The following is a 21185-nucleotide window of genomic DNA, read 5'->3' on the forward strand; positions in this document are numbered from 1 at the left end:
TGATGCGCCAACTCCCGACATGCTGCCTCTAGCCTTGACCTTTCTTAGAAATGACCGCTAAGCGGATGTTCGTGTTTGGCAGATCTCAACAGTCAAGCCAAGATCCAGCTGCAGCCAAAACACAATATGCCAGATGGAGCCTCTTCCAGGCTCAAACGTGGGAACCGTGCTCGGACCCGGACGGGAGCAATGGCCAGCCCATCAGCTACGGTCAGCGGAAGGCCTCCGTGGCTGTCCCTACCCCCGTGAGATGGGGCATTTACACAGCACACTTAGGGACACGGAGGCCATGCAGGTTCGCTGCGGTCTCCCCAGGCCCCTGAGCTGCAGAGGTGAGAGTTGAAAGACGCTGCCCCCAGGCCACAGTCTCTGACTGTCCACGGAACCACAGGCTCCTCTCTCTGCCATCTTCCCCTCAAACTCAACTCCAGCGCTCTTGGCTTTCAATCAGGCCGGGCCGTCTCACGGGAAAAGGAGTCTGGCTGCAAAGGCCCGTGGGGCCCAGAGGGGAAGCTGGCTATGACGCGATCCCTTCACAAGCACTGGCTCCGGCCCGAGCCACCAGGACACTTAGTGACCAGCTGACAAGCATGTGGTTTAAATACTGCACTATATTTTTTAAGGACTTTGTACATAGTATTTCCAGGGGCAGATGTGTAAGATTTTTTTAAGTAAATCGTGTTGTTTAACAAGAAGACTGTCAGACCCGACAGCAGCTGGACATCGAGGTCCTCACTGGGGTGGTGACTGCCACGCTGACGCTGAGTGGAAGACAACCCCCTCAGTCAGAGCTGGGCCCATTTCAGACCCAGACGCGACCACCACCAAGTCCTGTGCTGTGACAGCAGTGGCTGCAGTCACCGGAAACAATCCTTCCTGCTGCGACACCTGTGCCGGCCCCAGCTACCCTCACGGCAGGCTGTCCACGGAAATGCCATGGCCAAGAGCCCAGGTCCTTCATGCTGGCCTCTTCCCTGCCGGGCCGGGTTCCCCGATACCTTCAGAGTTCGTTGTGCCGAGCTCTGGAGATCCTGCTGGACAGGTCCTGAAGATGCTTCTTCACCTGTGGACAGAAACAACTCATCAGCTGGGGAGAGCGCACCTCGAGGCCGGCTCTGTGAGCTCAGCCTCACGTCAGGAGACGTGTGATCCAAAAGGAAAAGGCACAAACCCTGTGCATCTCCAATTCCACGCCCGTCCAGAAATGCTCAAATCACAAGAGCAGCTCAGTGCTAACTAGGAAATCCCACCAAAGAATGCTAAGAGCCGAAAGCTCAGGGTCTCTGGGATCAGCCCATAGTGTTATTTATTTACTTATGGATAGGGTCTCGCTCCGTCAGCCAGGCTGGAGTACAGTGGCATGATCTCAGGTCACTGAAATCTCTGCCTCCCAGGCTCAAGTGATCCTCCCATCTCAGCCTCCCATGTAGTTAGGACTACAGATGCCCACCACCATGCCCGGCTAATTTTTTGTGTTTTTGGTAAAGATGGGGTTCCACTATGTTGCCCAGGCTGGTCTTGAACTCCTAAGCTCAGATGATCCACCCACCCTGGCCTCCCAAAGTGCTGGGATTACAGGTGTGAGCCACCGCCCAGCCCCATGGTGTTGTTTTTAAAAGCAATGACCGGAGAGGCTGGGACAAGGCTGTGGGAAAGACGCCTTCCTCCTCAGGGCTACCTGGGAGGGAAAAAGAGAGACCTCCAGCTCCTCACATCACAATGGCCCAGAGCATCCCCACAGATACCACCCCAGTGGCAGCAGGTGCCGTGTCAGCCCAGCCTGGGCCAGGGTCACTGTAGCTCTCTCCAGATTCTCACAAAACCCTGCTCGTGGGCACCACCTCCCTCTCCACATAGGAGCCCGTGGCTCAGGGTGAATAACTCGCCGAAGGTCCCTCCTCTCAGCCGCCCTCTGACCTCCGCCCCAACGGTGTGGGTGCCTCAGGCAGCGCCACACGGCTTTCCTAACCAACACCGAGCTTTGCCACGGTCAGGTGAAACTAGGCGCACGCTAGCATTCCATCCCCGCATCTCGGGGGAGCGCTCTGCAAACCCCCACATGGTGGTGCTCACCCTGGACCTGAGCTCCTGTCCACGGGCGGGGCCCGCAGGCTGCTCTCTTGCACGTTCTGCCAGGCAGACCCACACCACCCTCTCCTATCAGAACTTCTTTGCCTTGATTTATTTTTTAGGCCTTTCCTGTTTTTGAATTGGTAACACCTGCCTGCAGCTCCAAGTTTAAAAGGCACAGATGGGGCTCCTGAACCCCAGTTCCCTCCAGAAAGAACTGGCATGAGCTTCCAGGATTTTCTGTGCCTCTGTGGCAAGGCCGTGCTGCTGGCTTCGGCTTCTCCTGGGATCTGCCCCTCCTCTCCTCACATCCCGGGGCTGTGGGGAAGGGGGCTCGCCTGTCTCGAGGGCTGGAAAGTGCCCTGACTTGGGCTGGCTGTGGGCATCCAGGTTATCCCCACCCTGGTCACAGGAGAGGACGAGGCAGTGGCCTGCCAGGGCCTGCGCTCACACCTGAGGGTCGGGGGACTGCACTGGAAGCCCACGGAGCTCTTCTAGCGCGGCTGCTGTGGCCTGCAGTGCCCCACACACTTGTGGCTCTGGGGTTCAACTCGGACAGGGAAGACAACGGCGTGGGGCCCACACCCGGTCCACGGGAGGCCCTGAGCTGCACGTGGGCGGCCCCATCTTTTCTGCGGGGGAACTGTGGCCTCCCTAGTCCCCAGACCCGCGCGCACCGTGTAGCCCAGCTCCTTGGTCCGCCCCTCCAGCACGGCGTGCTTCTCACGGCTGCGGCTCACACGCTCGCCGTCACCCACGCGCTCTGCGTGCCTCAGCTTCTCGTGTGCGATCTCCAGCTGCTTCTGGTAGTGGCTGTGCTTCTCGATTTTGGCTTCGAAGTGCTTGAGCTCCTCCTGGAACAAGGTTTTTTGCTGTTCGCTCACCACAGGTGAGTGCTCCCTCTCTGTGCTCGCCACGCCATCTTGTGGTCCCGGGTGAACTGCAAGGACGCCAAGGGACAGCGCCGTACCCGGGGTGGGACATGGACAATGAGGTGGCAGCTGGGAGGCCATCACACCAGCAGCAGGTCCCAGCCTGCGCCTCCTCGGCAGTCCTAAGCCGACCCCTTCCCTGTCTCTGCAAATGGCACCCCTTCCGAATCTGGGGGGCCTCCAGCTTGTTCCCGGCCAGACTCCACGTCCAGGGGTTGTGCTTCTGTGGTGGCTGCCTCTGCACCCTGCCCCCAGCCTGCCTGGGCTCCGGTTCTGCTGGACTGTAGCTCTGTCCCTGCTCCTGCAGGCGCCCTGCCCTGCCTTGATCCCACACTCCAGACCCAGGGCCCTCCATGTGGCCCCACCTGCCAAGCCCCATGCATATGCCTGCGCCCAGCTAAGGTGCCCTAGCCCCGGAGGAAAGCTCCTGACCCCTTTCTGGGGGAGGTGCTAAGGGCCCTTCCTGGGGCCAGGAAAGGCCCAAGCCCTATGAGGGCAGGACCACGCCCACCTCACTCACGACAGACACCAGCTGGGGACCTTGGGTGAACTCACGGCTTGATACCGTGCCTGGGACTGCCCACCCAGGGACCCCCTGCTGGACTCCTCACTCCTCAGAGCCTTGCTGGGGGCTCACCGAGCTGATTTCTCCACCCTCAGAATGATCTGGCACGCCACACGCCCCAGGAGCCCCCTGCCACCTGAGGTGGTCTCCTTCCCTCCCTGGGCCTCCATCTCAGGAAGCGGTGACATCCCCAAATGATCCCAGTAGTCCTTGGTCCCCTCCCCCCAGACTGTGGCTGGTTCCTGACCAATTGCTGACCATCCACAGGACCCGCACCAAGGCCACCTCAGACGTGAACACTGACAAAAGAACAAAAGCCCCTCCACAGCCCGGCCTCGCCCCTGAAACACGAGGTCCCACGCAGATGAGAAGGAAAACGCAAGCAGGTTGGCCGAGTGGTTAAGGAACAAACTGCAAGAGAATCTTCACCACACGAGAGCGCGCGAAAGGAGAGAGGGCCGCGTTTCCTTACCCGGAGCGCCTCCAGCTCCTTGTCGGTGAGGTTGGCGGACTGCGCCAGGTCCCACAGGTCAATCACCCTGGGCTCCTCGAACTCTGCAGGGGAGGAGCGAGAGCGGCCTCAGCGGCGCCTGGGGTGCACAACGCGGCCAGCCCCGCGGGAACCGCGTGGAGTGTGCATGGAGCCTATGAGGGTGTGCAGGCGCGACTTGCATGTGTGTGAAACGCGCGCGTGCACTGAAAATCTCATGGGGCACAGAGGGCATCTGCTCAGTAGCTCACACAACCTCGCTGAAATGTGGCTTCCCTGTCCCCTCGGCCAAGCAACTGCTTCTCCTTTGTGTCCAGAAACACCTGCCTCCATCAGAGCCTGGGAAGCGCCACAGCCCACCCTGGCTGCCTCTGAAGCAGGTGGCGGAGGGTGGACGTGGCCTGTGTGCAGAGGCTGCTCAGGACCTCGGGTGCAGGGCATGCAAGTTTAGCCAGGTCCAGAGGCAGGCACAGGCCGCTTCCCTTCGGGCTCCTGGGAAGAGCCAAACAAACGGAGCCGGCTCCCGGACCCTGGTGCTCACGAAGGGACGCGGTGAGAGACGCCGGGGCCGTCACCTCTCTCCATCCAGGAGCGAGCAGTCCAGAGCCGCCTGCCCAGGGAGCCCCACAACAGCGGCTCCTGCTCCCTCCTCTGCTGACCCCTTCCTGCTCAGGCCGTCCAGCCCTCAACACTACGGCCAAACGCCTACAGCTGACAGTCACCAGCACCAGGTCGGGCTAAGGGAGCCTGGGTTTGGGGGTGGGTGGTGAGGGGTCTTGCCCAAGGGCACACAGGTGACAGCCGCAGAGCCAACCGAGGGGCCCTGGACCCACGTGGACACATTCAACTACTGTGCTGGAGGCTGCCTAAGGCCAGACCTTGCAGGTCCCATCCTGGAGAGGAGGCGGCGGCTCTGCCTGGCACCGGGGACAGAGACCGGCCCTGCTGTCTTATCACCATGAGGGCACAGATGCCATCTCCTGGCGGCTGCTGCCTCCTCGAGCCTACAGCAGGGCCTGGCACACAGCCGGCGCTCGGTGTGCACATGGAGGATGAGGTACAGAATCGGAAGCTGTGTGAGTGAGGCCGGCAGGCTTCTGGTAAACTCTGCACAAGGCTCTGTCCTGGGTCCTGGGCAAGTAGCAGCAGTGCCGAGCCTGGCCACTAAGGGCCTGCAGTGGAGTGAGACCAAGACCGAGCTGCTGAGATGGAGCCACAAGCCCTGTGGCCTCAGCGGGCGTCCTGCCCCTGCCGGGCTGAGAGGGACTAACAGACAGTGCGGGTGGCATGACACGGAGACAGAGCTGGGCTTGACAAGTGGTCTCTGTTCTTGACCAACAGCAGCAATGGAGGGGCTGTGCTGCTGGGGCTGGGGAGACGCTGGGAGGGGTTGCTCCCAGGCCCGCCGCCGCCACTGCTCTCTGCCAGTCTCCAGGAACAAGGCTGGGGACGGCCAGTGACCTTCACAGAGCAGATCCTGGGAGCGAGGCCCGTGACCACCCCTGGGTAGACAGTGCACCGAGGGTCTTGGCTGCGTCCGCAGGCCCAGGTGCCCATCGCTCTAAGCACCTGCCTGCTTGTCCCCAAAACACAACCAGAGACAGCCCCACCCTCAGGAACCGACAGTCCCAGGCGGGCCCTCACCGGCCTCCGTGCTGTAGCCCTGGCGGCTGACCCTGCGCAGGCGCTCCAGGCCCTGGTTGATGCTGCGCAGCTTCTCCTTCAGCTCCGTGTGTCTGCTGTGCAGGACGTTGCCCTTGATGTCGCTCAGGTCCAAGGGGCTGATGACGTTCTCGTGGATTTCTGTAAAACCGAAGGCAGGACATCATGAGGCTGGGAGTCCGCGCCCGGCCCGCCTGGAGCACTGTCTGGGATGCCCACTGCTGGGGAGCTCAAACTCGCTCTCGTTTCTGGCCGAAAACGTCCCCGTTCCGCGGTCTTGCAGCGCCGCCGAAACGACCGTTGGCATAGCTTCCTTTCCAGGTGAGATGCCGGGACACGCACCAAGCGGAGCCTGGCGGTGACGGCTGGGGCACCAGGTCCAGAGGGCGGACTGGTCAGCTGGGTCACCCTCCATTTGACTCCAACTTTGTAGGGTGGGAAAGGCACCCATTTGGGGAGGGTCACGAGTCCAGAATGAAGGACCCATCAGCGAAGCACAGGTCTGGCAAAGGCGGCAGCTGTGCCCGTGGTGGGGGCAGGCACCAGTGAGACTGGGTTCATCCAATGCAGGCGGGTGACTCTCAGAGCCAGCCCCGCCTGCACAGCAACCTCCCGACTCACAAGTCCGGTAGAACCCTGGGAGAGGGCGTCCGGTGCCGCCTCCCCGCCCCTGCCGTGTCCTGGGGGGAGCCGAGGCTGTCCACTGAGCACAGTGAGCCCCAGGTGCAAAAGGGGCAGGGGCAGGAGTGGTGGGGGCAAGCGGGGCAGGGGGCAGGATGGGGTGGGGGCAGGGGGCACCTTCGGTCCTGCTCAGGGTCTCCAGCAGGACGTTGTACTCGTGAACTTTCTCTTTGTGATGCAGGAACTCCCGCCAGAGCTTGTCCAGTTCTTCGCTGGAGAATTTCCCAGAGGTCTTTGCCTAAGAGGGAAACAAGGCCTGGAGTGAAACCCGCCGTGGGCTCGTGTGGCTGGGGCCGCTCTTCAGCCGACGACTCCTCACGGCCCGGCAGGCCCTTGCCTATGTGAGTGTCGGGCCCGGTTCTTGGCCTCACGACCCTCCTGAGCCTCTATTAGGCTGGGTAGGGCAGGAAAACAAAAAACAAACCAGAGAAGAGCTGCCGGCAGGCAACCACCCTTCTCCTGGACGTGTCCAGGCTCAATGGGGGACGGCTACTGAGCTGGCTAGGGTGGGGAGCGGAAGATCCCAAGGAGAGGAACAGGGCAGCATCCCAGTGGCCCCCAGACTTGCCTGGCTCTCCTGGCTGCGGGTGGTAGGGACAGCAAGGCCATCTTCCTAGGGGGACCTCTGCCAGCCCGTTCATTGTCATCCTACCTGCCTCCCGGCTACGGGGTGACGTGGATCGCGCACACCCAGGGAGGCCACACAGGACCCTCCCTCCCTCTCTGCCCCCTTCTACCAACTCCATCTTTCCTGGCCACGGACAATCAGCTGTGACTGGGCTGGTACAAGAAGTCCAGCTGGCCCCAAATCAATGTGATCCAGAGAAACTGTTCTGGAGCAGCAGCCGCTGGAAATGGGGGAGCTGAAGCAGGTGAACACCCCGTCACAGCCCACCAGCCCTGCTGGGTCCCAGTGCCTGGCCCCGCACCAACACCCCACACCCTTCCCAGGCACAGGCTGAAAGCCCAGCCCCACACACGAGGGCACTTTTCTAATCACAGAAGCATGTTCACAGCACCACTCACTAAATTAAAAATCCGACACACAGTAAAGAACTCAGCCTGTGCTATGTCACGATCCCGTAACCTCACATGACCAGAGCTGAAGGTCTGACAGCTGCAGGCCAAACAGTGCTCCTTTACTCAAAGAGCAAGGAATTTTCTGAACAGGAAAGCTGAAAATATTCACAGAAAGACAGTGGAATGGCTTCCTTAGGAAGCCACTGTCTTCCTGAGACTTCCCCAAACCCCAGCTCCCACGCAGAGCAGAGACTGCTCCCTCAGCCCCCCGCCTCAACACTCAACACAACGGCACCAATTCTGCACGGTATGGAAACAGTCGAGGAGTACCTTGTGCCACAGCTTTTCCAGCCTGGGATCATCCAGCCCGTCTTCCTGGGTGCCACTAAGGGAGTTGCTGGCCACCTGCTGAGCGTCCTTCTTCCCGTCCAGACCATACTTGGCCAAGATGACTAGGAGAGAGGGGAGGTTCTATTTGATATGGTTTCCTGTGAAAAACAGTCAACAGCCAACATATCTGGGTTGCCACAGTTGGTGAGACAGGTTTGCCTCTCATTTTCCAGCAGTTTCCTTTCACCAGTTTCCTGGATGACCACTGGAGATATGGCAAGAACAAGAATGTAAACAAGCGTGGGGGCTGTGGTCTCCCAGCGCTTAGAAATGGGTCCGGCGACTCACGGGACGCCCCCAGGACCTCCCTCTTTCCTACCAGGGACACGTTGGCTGCAGTCCTCCATCAAGCTGTGTCCCCTTGAGACGCAGCTGTCGGAAGCGGCTGGTGGGTTGGGCTGTAAGAGTGGTAACCGATTGGCCCATCTTTCCAAACCAGTTGCACAGATTTTCAAAAACAAAATCTGCAGCCTCACCTGTTGCCATACGGCAACAACTCTAAGGACCACAGGGCAGAGGCCACCTGCAGAGTGTGCAGGGTGATGCGGCTTTCTAACAGCCCACATCTTATTTTTATTGGAAGGAAAAACAGTTTGTAAAGGAGAAATGTGTCAGCAGCTTCTAACAAAAAGTTACGGTAGCAGCCAGGAGGAGTACTTAGTCTGCAGTGTGCTGCGGCCCAGTCACTCGGGGAGCCCTCCAGGATCTGCACACGCGGTGCTCCCCTAGCCCCACTTCCCCAAGGGGTACTCAGCATCTGTGGGCTCTGTCTGTCACCACACACTGCCACCAACACGATATGAAAGCAGGCGCTCAAAGCAGGCCCTGGTGCTGACAGGACTCAGCTGTGGACAAGTCTGGCACTTGGGACATGAGAGCAGAGCCCGGTCTCGGCCTCCACAGGCAGCGGCTCTCCCGAGGCCCCAGTTCCCTGCGCTGTGGCGCTGTGGTGCTGTGCGACAGGCCCTCTACTAGGTCTCCTGGAACCTGGGGCCAATGCAAACCCGCCTGCTTCCTTAGCTGGTGGTGGGCTTGCCTGCCCGCCCTTTCCTGGGGACCGGGGAATTATCCCAGGGCCCCCGCCTCCCACAGAATGGGGTCCTGCCTTCCCCTCTGGGCTGAGGGCCCCGTGTGGGCCTCTCCCAAGACGCTGGGCGTGGAGCCTCCCTTCGCCTCACACTTCCCCTCACTCCGAGGACCTCTTCACCCAGGTGGTGACTCCCGGACCCCGGCGCCTCCTCTGGGCCTTCACCTGTGACCCTACTGGACAGAATCACTCCCAGTGGGGTCTCTGCATGCCCCAGGCTCAGCAGGTCCCACCCCCACACCTCTCCCAAAGGTCCATCCTCTGTCACTGCCAGCCCTGGGGAGTGTCCCTGCCCCAGGGACACGCTGGAAGCCTCAGGCCTCCTTTCTCATCAACACCACCCTGGCCTCAGATCCCTCCTGTCTCATTCCGTCCGGAAGCCTGGGTCATGGGGGTCTCAAGGCCACACGCAGCACGTGCTCCTTGTGTTCCATCCTCTAAGCATGAAAACCCGGCCTGTGGTCTTGTCCCTGAGGAAAGCCGTCTCTGCTGACAGCAGTCAAGAGCTGCTGCTGCTGCTGGGCACGGGTCCTACAGATGCACGCTTCGAAGCTCAACACGCTGGGCCTGTCTTCCATGGCAGGGAATTTATACGTGAAGTAACTATTTTAGGCCGGGCGCGGTGGCTCATGCCTGTGATCCTAGCACTTTGGGGGGCCAAGGCAGGAGGGCCATCTGAACCCAGGAGTTCAAGACCGGCTGGGGCAGTGAAGTGAGACCCCATCTCTTAAAATAAACAATTAAATAAATAATACTAGCTGTGGGGGAAGAGAAAATAAATGAAACAAATACATACATAAATACAAAAAATTTTTTAAAAAGTGGCCTGGATGTCTCCTGGCCTTAGAAGCTGGTGCTGGGCCTGCCTGTGAAGGCCGTCCTGCCCAGCCCCCCGAGTCCAGCCACTGCTCAGCAGCGCTGAGGTCACACCCCCGGGCTATGCACCCCGAGCCCGAGAGGAAGAGAGGGGAAGACAGTGAGGGTGGGCCACGTCCTGGGGCTCTGAGGCTAGCCTGGCCCGCGCCTTCCTAGTTGGAGCCAAAAGCTCTCAGCCAGAGCCCAAAGTGGCTGGTCAGACCCCATCAAAAGGCAGAATGCCCAAGGCTGCGATCAGCAGCAGGGACTATGGAAAGTTCTGGATTCTGGAGGTGCTGGGTTCTGCATGGAATGGAGTCATAGAGCACTGAAGCTGGAGGCGGCCTCAGGAGCATCCAGCCCTTAGAGCTCCTGGGGAGGACGAACACGGCCCCATACTCCCTGTGTGTGGAGGACAGACGCCGCCCCACACTCCCTGCCTGGGGAGTGAAGTGGCCCTGGGGGCACGGTGGGGGTGAGGACAGCCGCGAACCCCAGAGCAGAGCAGAGCGTGGCCTGTCTGTCTCAGGGCGGACCTCAGCATGGGCAGTGCCAAGGGCAGGCCCACAAGGTGTGCTGCCCAGGCACCTGGCTATGGCTGGTCCCCCAGGTGTGGTATCAGCCTTGATAATGGCACGGGGGACCTTGGGGGTCCAGGGGCCACACCCAGAAGATGGCGGGCAGCTGGCCAGGACGAGCCTCTCTCCTGAGTGTGGGCACGGTCTGCTCCTGGGACACCGGCTCCTAGAGTCCCACTAACTCTTCTGCCAGGTCACTCGGCAATGGCAGAAAATAAGACAGCTCCACTTGGGCCACAGACCTGGACACCCTGCAAGGACACTGGCTGGCCCGCAGGAAGAAGCGGGTCCTTAGCCCACTTCTGTGCCCCCTGCAAGCTCCTCCGTCTCCTCCAGGCCCTGAATGCTGCCCCGCTGCAGAGCCAGTCCCTTCTCCCTGCGGGGCACCTCCAGGACAGGCTCTTTCCTGGCCCTTGGAATGGCCCTCTAGACACGCTGGTGGGGACGCAACCATCCAGAATTGTTTCAGCCACGTCTCTGTTCCCAAGGCAGCCCCTGCCGCCGCGTCTCCGCCCCCCAGGCAGCCCCTGCCGCCGCTGTCTCCACTCCCCAGGCAGCCCCTGCCGCTGCATCTCCGCTCCCCAGGCGGTCCCTGCCGCCGCGTCTTGGCTTATATCCCACCCAGACTCTTGAACATGGTGGCATAAACCAGCAAAAATGAAGCCAGCCCTCTGCCTTTAACCCAGGCGCAGTCACATGACACGTATGCTGATGTCTGCTGATGGGAGAAGAGGGGTGGCTGGGAACAGACCACCTGCTCAGGAGTCAGAAAACCCTGGCTCCAAATCTTTGCTGCACTACTCGGCTCTGCAACTCCAGACAAATTACCCTCTCTGAGCCTGTCAAACGGGATGTTAGAGTTTTGAGGAGTACGTGTTAGAGCATCAGGCCTAACCAAGGAACTCCATAGACACCTCCTCTCCTTACTAGAGATAACCCAGGTGCTGCAATGCCTGGGGCCACCAGTGCATGGGAAAGCAGGGCTACAGCAGGCTCCAGACACGGCCAGGGCTCTGGGGCTACCCTCAGTGTGATGGCAGCCACCCACCCTCAGTGGGGTGTCCCACTTGGTTCACAACCACTGTCCCGTGAGACAGGAGGAGGAAACGGAGGTGGGGGGCCCAGGTCACACAGGAAGCAGCCGGGCAGGGGACTGGGAAAGGGGTGCCTGGGGTCAGGGAGGGGCAGCAGTTGGGTGGAGGTGCAACAGCTCCTGTGGCTGCTGCACGTAGCTGACAACAGGTGGCCGAGCATGTGACTCCCTGGAGCAGCCCCAAGCCCAGTCCCACAGGCCCACCTGGTGTGCGTCCTCTGCCCGCCAGTGTCCTGCCAACGGGCCTGTGGTGAGGGAGGATGGCAGAGGAGAGGGATCCAAAAGGACCAGTCACAACTCTGTCATTTAAAACCCTCCTGGCTCCGAGGACACACCTGTCTTCTGTACGCTGGTACCAAGCAGGCGACTGTCCTGCTGCTTCTTGAACACCACAGGGACAAGGGGCTCACTAACCGCATCACAACTAAGTGTCCGTTCTGACTCTTGGAAAGCTATTCTGACAACATCTGGAGTATGTCCCCAAACTTCAAGATGCCAGGGCAGACCTCCTTCCTCCACTGGGAGACAGAGCCTCCTGCTGTCCTCTGGCCCCTTCCTGCGCCCACTGCCCCTGCCCTGGTCCTCCCTCCAGTGTGCCAATGGCACTTGTGACAGCAAAGGAGCCGAGACCACGGCCAAGGGCACATCTGCGCTCGGAGGAGCTCCCCGCAGGCTGCACCCAATGGGACCCTTGGCCAAGAGCCAAGGAATCAGAGGTGTAGCCCACAGCACTGAGGCGAGCGGCCACCATCCTCGTGAGGGTGAGCCTCCCCGCAACCACTGAGGCCAGTGGCCACCTCCCTCACGAGGGTGAGCTCCCCAATCCAAATCCTAAGCTTTCTGGGCACTTGGGATGCTCAGGGGAAAGGCTCATTTTGGATATCCAGATTAAGCACAATGCAAATATTCCCAAATCCAAAAACAAAATCCGACATCCAAAAAGCTGCTGCTCTCAAGCATTTAGGAAGAGGGATACTCGACCTGCACTAGGAAAGAAACAAACGGACCATTGAGGTTGCGTATGAGTCTCGCTTCCTTCTCCCCATCTTTGTCCAAGCCGTCAAGCTTTAGTTTCTTCCAGGCGAGTTCGTCCCTCTCCTGTATCTTCAGATCAGCATGGAGCTCGGCCAGCCTCACGGGAGGAAGATGTAGCTGCGAACGAAGGGGAGGGGACTGTGAGCCACAAGCAGGATGGACCAGGACACAGCTGGAAACTGACCTCGGAGGAGGTTGGCCACCGGGAGGTTCCGGGAGAACAGGAGGAGGTGGAGTGAGGGTTACTGTCAGCAGGATTCAAACCCCACAGGTTTCGACAAGAACGCAGCATGGACACCAGTCTCCAGGCCCGTCTGTATACGTGATCTGGAAACCCCAAGTCCATCGGGGGCTGCCCATTCCTGTCCGGCTGTAAGACACCCCACCCTTCCCACCCTAGCACCTGGGGACAGTCATCGGGCACTTGGATAAACAGGGCAGGAAGAAAATACCCATTGCGTTACCATTCCACTGCAGACACCACTGCAAGGACACAGACACCCAGAAGTTCTCTTTTAAAAGAATCACTGTAATCTCAGATTGGCCCCATCTTCATTTCCCAAAGACCCTTCGTCGCCACCTCTCAAGTGTTCCATGATGCGAACTGTCTTGCTGTGACGGTTCTTACACAGCCCCAGATCCTTCTGGAGCAGGAGTCTGTCACCCTCTCACTTACCTGCTGGCGTAGACCACACAGGCAGGGCCCTGGAACGAGCTGCCGCACTGGGGCTGAGGATCTTCCCCCTCCACCCTCACACCCCTCCGCAGGGCGGGCCACACTTCCTTCATCCCACCCTCCCTCCCAGCTCTGGGACTCTGGGTGAGGGAAGGAAGGAAGTGAGGTGACCGCTGGGCACACTGCTTTTTGGTTGTAAAGACAGGATTTAGGCCAAGAGTGTCCCCATGTCAGAATGACTGGGCCAGAATGCCAGGTGGCCAAGGCAAGCAGCAGAACGAAACCCACCGGCCAGCTCTCATCAACTCTGGCCTCAGGGCTGGCCCGGCGAGCCCTTCGGGGAAGAAAAGCCTCTTCCGTGCAGAGCAGCGTAGCCCAGCTGTGTGAACCAGAACGTGTCATGAGGTGGGATCAGGGTTCACGGAGCCAGGGTGCTGTCTGGGGAGGCTGCACCGCATGCCTGTCGTGACACCAGCACATGAAAGGCTCTGTGGAGTCCCGCAGCAAAGGAAGCGCTCGGCACCGTGCGGTGCAGATCCCCAAATCTCTCAGCTCTCAGGAGGGTTCCCTTCCCTGGGCACCTGCATTCTCACATTCCCCTGGGGCGGTCCCCACGAGCTGCCCGTGGTTCTAGGAGGGAACCCCAGCTCCGGCATCTGAGCTCCAGAGGCCCATCACCCAACGCCTGTCTCTGATCATGCGTGTTTCAATACAGTCTGTTTTCCCTCAGGGGTTGGAAATATTAACCTTTAATCTATACCTCATTAGCTATTTTCTAACATAAATACGACACAAGCCAGTATCCAAAGTATGTGTGTTCAATAAAGTTTATATAAAACAGTGAACATCCCCAGGAAGTGTCGCGAGCCGGCTGCCTTCCCAGTGTCCTGCAGCCCACACCACCTTGCAGCCCGAGGCCTCAGGAGGCCCGGCCCTCAGGCCTGCACTGCACAGGGGCACACGTTTCTTTCAAGACTCGCACGAAGCCAATTCTGGGTGTTTGGCACACCCCACACTCTGGAACCTCCTCGCCTCGCTCTGCCCGTATCTAGACTGAGTCCATCCTGCTCCCTGCAGCTCAGTCTGTGTTGGGCCTAGGAGGAAGCAGATCCCTGACCACAGGCCCTGTCGCCAGCTGGGTGCTGGGGCTGACAGCTCCACCCTCTCTCCTCTCAGAAGCCCGAACTGGCTCCGCGGCCGCCCTAGCCACACAGGCCCCAGCCGCCAGGAGTTTAACATTTACTTAGAGACAAATCCAGATCACTGAGCCACGTCCCCCAGCGGTAAAAAGAGAGCACACAGTAGGCACAAAATGAATGGCAGGGCCTAGGGCAGAGGAAAGCTTCTAATTCTCTAGAAGGTTCTCTAACCCTTGGTCGGTGGTCCCAGGCAGTCTTTTATCTGGGCCCTCCTGGTAGATGCTCTGGCCCCCATCTCTACAGGGGCTGCTTTCCAGGATTGTCCCGACCTGAAAACCCTTACCCTGGCAGCCTGACACACCCCTACCTGCGTGCCTCTTCCCCAGCCAGGCCCATTCACCCAGCCCCTTCTCCCCAGAGCTCCACCCCATGCCCCTCTGTGCCCCGGACATTCGTCTGCAGCGTCCACTGGAAGGCCCCAGGAGACGTGAAGTCTGATCTGAGCGTCCCCAGCAGGTGGACCCGGGACAAAGAGGCACCTGAGTGATGCTGAACTCTCAGAAGGGGCAGTCTGAGCCTCAGGAGGAGGGGGAGCCCACACCTGCCTATCTTGTTTGTGACCCAAACTTCTGGAGGAACAGGTCTGCTTTCATCTCTGCTTCCCCGTAGGCATCTTATCTACCACGCTGCACTGCCCGGGAGGGCCCGAGACGCGAGGCCCACAGCGATGCTCCCAGCCAGAAGCAGCATCCTGGGGCGGGCAATCCTGGCCCATGCTCTCGAGTGTGTGCTGGCCCTGAGGGGCCCCGGGTCTGCCCTCTTTGGCTGCAGGGGAGAGGACGCAGGTGTCCCGTGACTGCCCGTGGGCTGCTCGCTGGAAAGTGGAGCTGAAGACCCCGGGCTGCTGAAGCCCTGGGCCCATCCTGGCAGGCTCACAGCCAGGCACCAATCCCTGTAACCCGCGGTCCTCCCTGGACTCCTGTCTGCCTCCCCAGGATGCTAGGAGAGTCAAGGGCAGGTGCTCCGTGGGCTGTAAAATCTGCAACCCACAGGGAAAGTCATTTTCTCCTTCTGATTTCCCAACTTTCAGGCAACAGGGGGTCTAAATTTCACACCGCGTGTCTCCCAAAAGCCAGCTCCCTTTCCCTTGATATGCGACTGCCAGCGCTCAGCGCGGAAGGGGCCAGCCTGGTGGCCGCCACAGAAAGCAGCCCCAGCTCTGTGCAGAGGAAGACCAGCAGGTCGTGTGCAGGGCCCCAGACCCCACGTCTGGACTCTTTCACCTCTCTCAAGTTAAATGTGAATGCATCAAGTTAGAACTACCCTGTGGAAACCAAATGCAGAAAAGAACCTGTCAAACATGAAGCAGTGAGGCAAATCATCAACAACCAGGGAACGCATGCAGGGAAGAAAGCCAACTCAGCTGAACAAACGACACTGGTCCTGTGTCCTCAGACACAAGCAGAGCCGACTGGGTCCTCCTGACCAGACCTAAGGGCCCAGGACTGCTAGGGATCTCAGCAGCGGCCCTCCCCCACACAGCACAACCCGCGTGCCAGCAGAGCATTCTGGAACTTTCCAGCAACCTGCTACTGCTATTCGATGCCCCAGGAAACCCAGGCCAGGGTCCACAGCTAAGCCACTGGTGTTAACCTGCACATATAGCACAGTTCAGGCTGGGCAGGTTCCAATGCAACTAGGACCATCAATGGACCACCTCTTCAGAGGGCACATGCCATCCTCCCAGCGTTCACCTGAGTGCCCACACCAGAGTGCAAGGCACCCACCCTGAGGAGCAGGTCCACCCTGAGGAGCAGGGGACCAAGGCTTCCTGGCATGCTGCACCTGTCTCACCACGGCAGGTGGCAGTGCACTGTCCCAGCCTTGCCATCGTGTCCCAGCTCCTTCCACCTGAGCTCCGTGGACAACCATACCCGCCTTGAGCTGCTGTGAGGTCATGCATTGGTCTGGCGAGTCCTAGGTGCCCATGGAGGCCGCCAGCTGGCCCATCCTCAGAGGCCCTTCTCAAGCCAGGGAGGATGCTTGAGAGATGGGGTGGGGCTCTGAGGACTCCTCTCTGCAGACCTCAGTTTCCACTCATCAGACCTCTGGGAACAAGATTCTTCACACACTCGCATCACAGTCACCATTCATGCCAGAACTAAGGACTGCCCGGGTGCGGTGCCTCCTGGGATTACGCCTGTAATCCCAGCACTTTGGGAGGCAGAGGCGGGAGGATCACTTGAGCCCAGGAGTTTGAGACCAGCCTGGCCAACATGGTGAAACCCCATCTCTACTAAAAATAGAAAAATCAGCCAGGCATGGTGGCGCATGCCTGTAATCCCAGCTACTCAGGAGGCAGAGGCATGAGAATGGCTTGAACCTGGGAGGTGGAGGTTGTAGTGAGCCGAGATTGCGCCACTGCACCCCAGCCTGGGCAACAGCAAGACTCTGTCAAAAAAAAAAAACAACAACAACTAAGGACCTACGGCCAAGGACTCCAAGCTCACAGCACCATGCAGCCCAGGCCAAGAGGTACACGAGTGTGTCCCTGAGCGCGCCGCAGCCGGACCATGCGGACCCTGGAGCTTATTCCTCAGCACCAACACAACACACAGAGCTCTGAAGAGGCAGAATCCCCCGAAGGCATCTGCAAGCACAAGGGCTCTGCACGGCCTCCGACCGCCAAAGCTCCAGGGACAGCCTCTGCTTAGGAGTCTTGCAACACAGCGGAGCCCGCCTGTGAAACAGGAACCGGAAGAGTTCACGGGCGCTGGAGAGGATGAAGCAGCAACTCCCTGGCCGCGTCTCACCGGACGAAAGTGGGTCTCGGCGTCTTCTTGGTGGCACCCACCCCTATCTGTGCCCCAGGGCAGGTCTCACAGCCCAAGGCCATCAAAGGCAAAGGTTTCCTGAGATGCTCTCTTCACCCTATACCTACTGACACATTAAGCAATCTTATATACCAGGACATGGCTTTACATGCAGAAAACAGGGATGCGAGGTTTTCACGAAGCAAACCAAAGAAAGGACAAGACCTTCCTGGCTGCTGAGCACAGGTCACAGGAGGCTGAGAGCAGCTGCTGCAGAGCTGGGCGGGATGTGCTTCTCTAAAAAAGCAGCCCTCACCTCAGTTATCTTCCAGGTGGCGACTCAAGACCCCGTCTCCGTCTGATACCCACCTAGAGTGGCAAGTCGGGTGGGGTAAGAAGCCAACTGGAGTGACTGCACAAACAATTCTCTGCCCCTACGTTCGAACTGACTGTGGCTCCTCCTGCCTCCTGACCACCCTAGGCCCTAGCACGCTCGGCAGCAAGAGCCACAGCATGAAGACCACCTGCCATGCGCCACCGCCACTGATAACCTCAAAAAGACCAGGACGGGTCTGACGCCCGCACGCTTGGCTCCGGGATACAATACCCTCACAGCACCGCCGCCCTCCAAGCCTCCATTATCTGGAAGGAAAATCAAGACAAATGGGCTCTGCAGGCCTGCCTGCCAGAGGACCAGGCTCTCTGGAAGGGGGGAAGACACACAAAATCCCCCCAAAACACCCTCACCCTCAAAGAACTTCACATTTTGTTCAGCAAAAAACACTTGCCCACGCAACTAGAACTTCAGGACTTAAAGGGACCAGAAAGACCATGTAGTCCAAGGCTCAGTCCAAAGTGGAGGTGAGCAGCTTGCCCTACCACGGTGCCCAGGGAACCTCGGGGGAGGTTCAGGAGACAAGACCCGACCCAAAACTGAAACCAGTCAGGCGAGCACCCAGCACCGGGGGACAGGGGGACAGGGACGGTACATAGGCAGCCTGAGGGCAGGCGTATCACTGCAGGGGCCCTGGGCTGACAAACACAGAGGACCAGCTGGAGGTGGCTGCAGGTAAGGTGGGGTGCACCAGGGCGGCCCTACAGGGCAGGTGGAAGACTTGGGTCAGGACCCAAAAGCAAAGGGAGCCGCTGGGGTTCCTGGGCCCGAGTGCACTTCCTTAGCGCCACCTCCAATCGGTCAGGGGGTCAGGGAGTCTCTTTCAGGCTCCCCATTCCTCATGGGGAGGGGGGACTCCACCCACTCAACAGATGCCCAGTGCAGTGGGCACGGGGAGGCAGCGCTGCACCCCAGCTGCTCCTGGTTACACCTGTTCCCTGCTGCTGGGAGGCCGTCACCACATCCAAACCCAGCCCTGTCCTCAGCTCCTCCAGAATCCCTTCCTCCAAGAAGCCGCCCTGCCGCTTCCGCCCAGAGCATTCTCCCACCTCCGCAGGCTGAACATTACTCGTGGGGCTTGACTGCTGGTCCCAGGAGCAGCTCAGGAAGGGCCTGTGGAGCTGATGCCCAGGCGTCAATCCCCATCCCCAAGCAGTCTTATAACCGTCTGTCCCTCCCCCACCTGTTTCTCTCCTCCCTTTTCGTTCCAAAAGTTCCTTCTTATTCTGCAAATCATTTACTTTTCCTCTCAAAGACTCAGGAATGTGTAGAACTGGAATACTGAGACAGAGATCTAATCTGACTCCTGCATTTGAGATGAGATACTGAGGCCTAGATGGTGGCCATGGTTCGAACACACCCATTTCAGGAACACCTAACAAATGAAGCAACGGTATCTTCATGAAGACAGCACTGGCTATCTCCATGAAGAGGCCTAGGGTCACGCACCAATTAGGAAGCTGTTGTCCCGGGGGGCCCCACTGGCTGAGCCACCTTGGGGGTGCCCTTTCCCCTCGGGCCTCCGTACCTTCGTCTCTCAAATGAAGGTGGTCAGGTAAGCGCCCTGTTAAGGCTTTTTCAGCATTCCCAAGGTCGCGTTTTATGTGCTCTAAACCGATCCCATCTCCTCACCTCCTCATTTCTCGCTCAAATGAACAAGCACGGGCTTGCTCCTGGGATTCCTTCTCTCCCTGGACACGTCTGTCTACCCAACATTATCTCCTTATGTGGGGAAACAACATTTTTCTTGTTTCCCCACATCGGGAGATAAGGTTGAGGGAAGCGGCAGGCTCGGGAGGCAGGAGGCCTGTGATCTAGCCTGGTTCTGCCCCTACGCTCCGGTCAGCAGGCCGCCCAGGCTGGGGAGGGCGATACTGACCCTCGGGGTGCCGGCCGCAACCTGCTCCACACGGCGTCGCCGCCGGCACGGGTACCTTTCCTGCTGCAGAAGGGGTCCGGGCACCCCACTTGACACCTGGGGGAGGCTGTGCCAAGGACAGGGCGCGTGGGGCACAGGTGCCCGGGCTGCGACGCCCCCGCCCCGCCTCCGACCCCCGGGCCCCGCTCCACCGCCCCCAACCACGGCCGCCGCCCCCGGGTCGCGCTCACCCGCTGAGCCTTCTCCCAAAGCTGGTTCAGCTTCTCCATGCGGAACTCCTCCCCGGACTCGCGTTTCGGGGGCGGCTCGGGCTGGTTCTTCTCCCGCGAGTACTTGCCGCCGTGGCTCGCCGCGGGCCAGGGCCCAAGCAAGAACAGCAGCAGCAGTAGCAGCGCCGGCAGCCCGCGCAGAAACGACCGCAGCCTCCGGGACGCCATCTTCCTCTGCGACTGGCGCTGTGCGGAGAGACCCAGCTAGTCGATGCCTCGCCCACTACCCTGCCCCGCCCACCGCGCAGTCTCCTGGGAATTGTAGTTGCTCCATGCGCAGCCGGCCGCGGCGAGGCCGCCGGCGGACTCCAGAGCCCAGGAAGCCCTGCGCAGGCGCATGCGTTTCCCAGGCAACCACGCCGCGGCCAGAGGCTGCGGACGCGGGCTGGGGATACTGTTGGAGAATGAGGGTGGCCGGGTGGGAGCAGAGACCAGGCTTCACTCAGAGCCCAGAGCCCGCACTACTCGAGGCCTCTTTCCCCCTTTGCCCCGCAAAAAGAGCGGAAAGCCCAGGAACTGGGCCGTGTCTGGCTGAGCCTGATAATGCTCCGGCTTCACGCGCACTGACGCCGACTCTTGCGTGCCGGGTGCCGTAGCTGGGTTAGGACTGCGGCCCTGGCCTGGCGCTGAGGAGCCTGGCCCAGCCCGCTTCTGCCCCCCGCGGAGCGCCTGGGCGCGGGTGAGCGCAGGCCAGGTTGTCCTGGGGACGCAGGGCCGCGCAGGCGTCCCCCCACGTCCCGGAGCCCCTGCCCCAGCGCACGTCCCAAGCGCCTGCTGCAAGGCAGGGCTTCGCGCGCTTTTCTCCAACTCACTACACTCTAGGAAATCCAGAGCCAAAGTTAGCATAGTCCGCTTGTTGGGGGCTTTTGGCCAGCGAGTTGGGAAGTGCCCTGGAGGTAGCGCGGAAACAAGGGGAAGGAGGGAGACAGACGGCAGCTGGGCCCCTTTGGACTCAGAGAAGGGACAAGGGGAGCTCATCTGGCAAGCATGATCTGAAAAGGCCTCCAAGGGTGGGCGGGATTTTGCCTGGGGAGGGAGAAATTTCCAACTGGAGGAACAGTGACGAAGGGGGTGAAGAGAGCCTGGGCATCTTGGAAGAAATTAATGTTAATTCATTTCCTTTTCTTTTTTTGCATGGGGTGGGGAGGATAGGGTCTCTGTCATCTAGGCTGGAGTGCAGTGGCACGATGATGGCTCACTGCAGCCTCGACCTCCTGGGCTAAAGCGATCCTGTCCCCTCAGCCTCCCATGTAACTGGGACTACAGGTGCGTGCCACCACGCCCAGCTAATTTTTGAAATTTGTTGCAGAAGTTAGGTCTCCCAGTGTTGTCCAGGCTGTTCTCCAACTCGGGCTCAAGCAACCCTCCCGTCTTGGTCCCCCAAAGTGCTGGGATTACAGGCATGGGCCCCTGGGCCTACCCTAATTTACATTTAAATTGTATCTTGTGTTGGTCCAGAGAAGATTTCAGGTGCCTGGAATCAAGGTGATCTGCTGCTGTCGTTTGCTGCTTTTCCAGTATTTTCAGAGCCATCGTTTCATTTATTTTTTTTCCAGC

General features: G+C 59.7%; 1 protein-coding gene across 2 annotated transcripts; it reads right to left on the reverse strand.

Annotated features, from left to right (window-relative positions):
• Positions 1 to 593: 593 nt before the first annotated feature.
• Positions 594 to 19940, reverse strand: LRPAP1 (LDL receptor related protein associated protein 1). 2 transcript variants are annotated; one of them, XM_025384754.1, is made up of 8 exons: positions 19590 to 19940; positions 12431 to 12575; positions 7751 to 7872; positions 6518 to 6638; positions 5702 to 5860; positions 4040 to 4122; positions 2748 to 2924; positions 594 to 1063 (listed from the first exon to the last, which is right to left on the reverse strand). In XM_025384754.1, exons 1-8 carry the CDS (start codon positions 19794 to 19796, stop codon positions 1001 to 1003), a joined length of 1077 nt encoding a protein of 358 aa, XP_025240539.1. In that variant the 5' UTR covers positions 19797 to 19940; the 3' UTR covers positions 594 to 1000. The 2 variants fall into 2 exon arrangements, with proteins under 2 accessions (XP_025240539.1, XP_025240538.1); XM_025384753.1 differs by lacking the exon at positions 594 to 1063 and having other exon boundaries at positions 2268 to 2924.
• Positions 19941 to 21185: the final 1245 nt, after the last annotated feature.

The sequence above is a fragment of the Theropithecus gelada genome, chromosome 5 (genome assembly GCF_003255815.1).
Source record: "Theropithecus gelada isolate Dixy chromosome 5, Tgel_1.0, whole genome shotgun sequence".
NCBI classification, from domain to species: Eukaryota; Metazoa; Chordata; class Mammalia; order Primates; family Cercopithecidae; genus Theropithecus; species Theropithecus gelada.

Excerpts from the sequence above, each read along its gene's own strand:
- LRPAP1 (XM_025384753.1), bottom strand. The coding sequence starts at position 19,796 with ATGGCGTCCCGGAGGCTGCGGTCGTTTCTGCGCGGGCTGCCGGCGCTG. Across the intron at positions 5,861-6,517 it reads GACCCTGAGCAGGACCGAAG|AAATCCACGAGAACGTCATC; the intron begins GTGCCCCCTGCC and ends TCGGTTTTACAG. Across the intron at positions 2,925-4,039 it reads AGGAGCTGGAGGCGCTCCGG|GAGGAGCTCAAGCACTTCGA; the intron begins GTAAGGAAACGC and ends ACCTTGTTCCAG.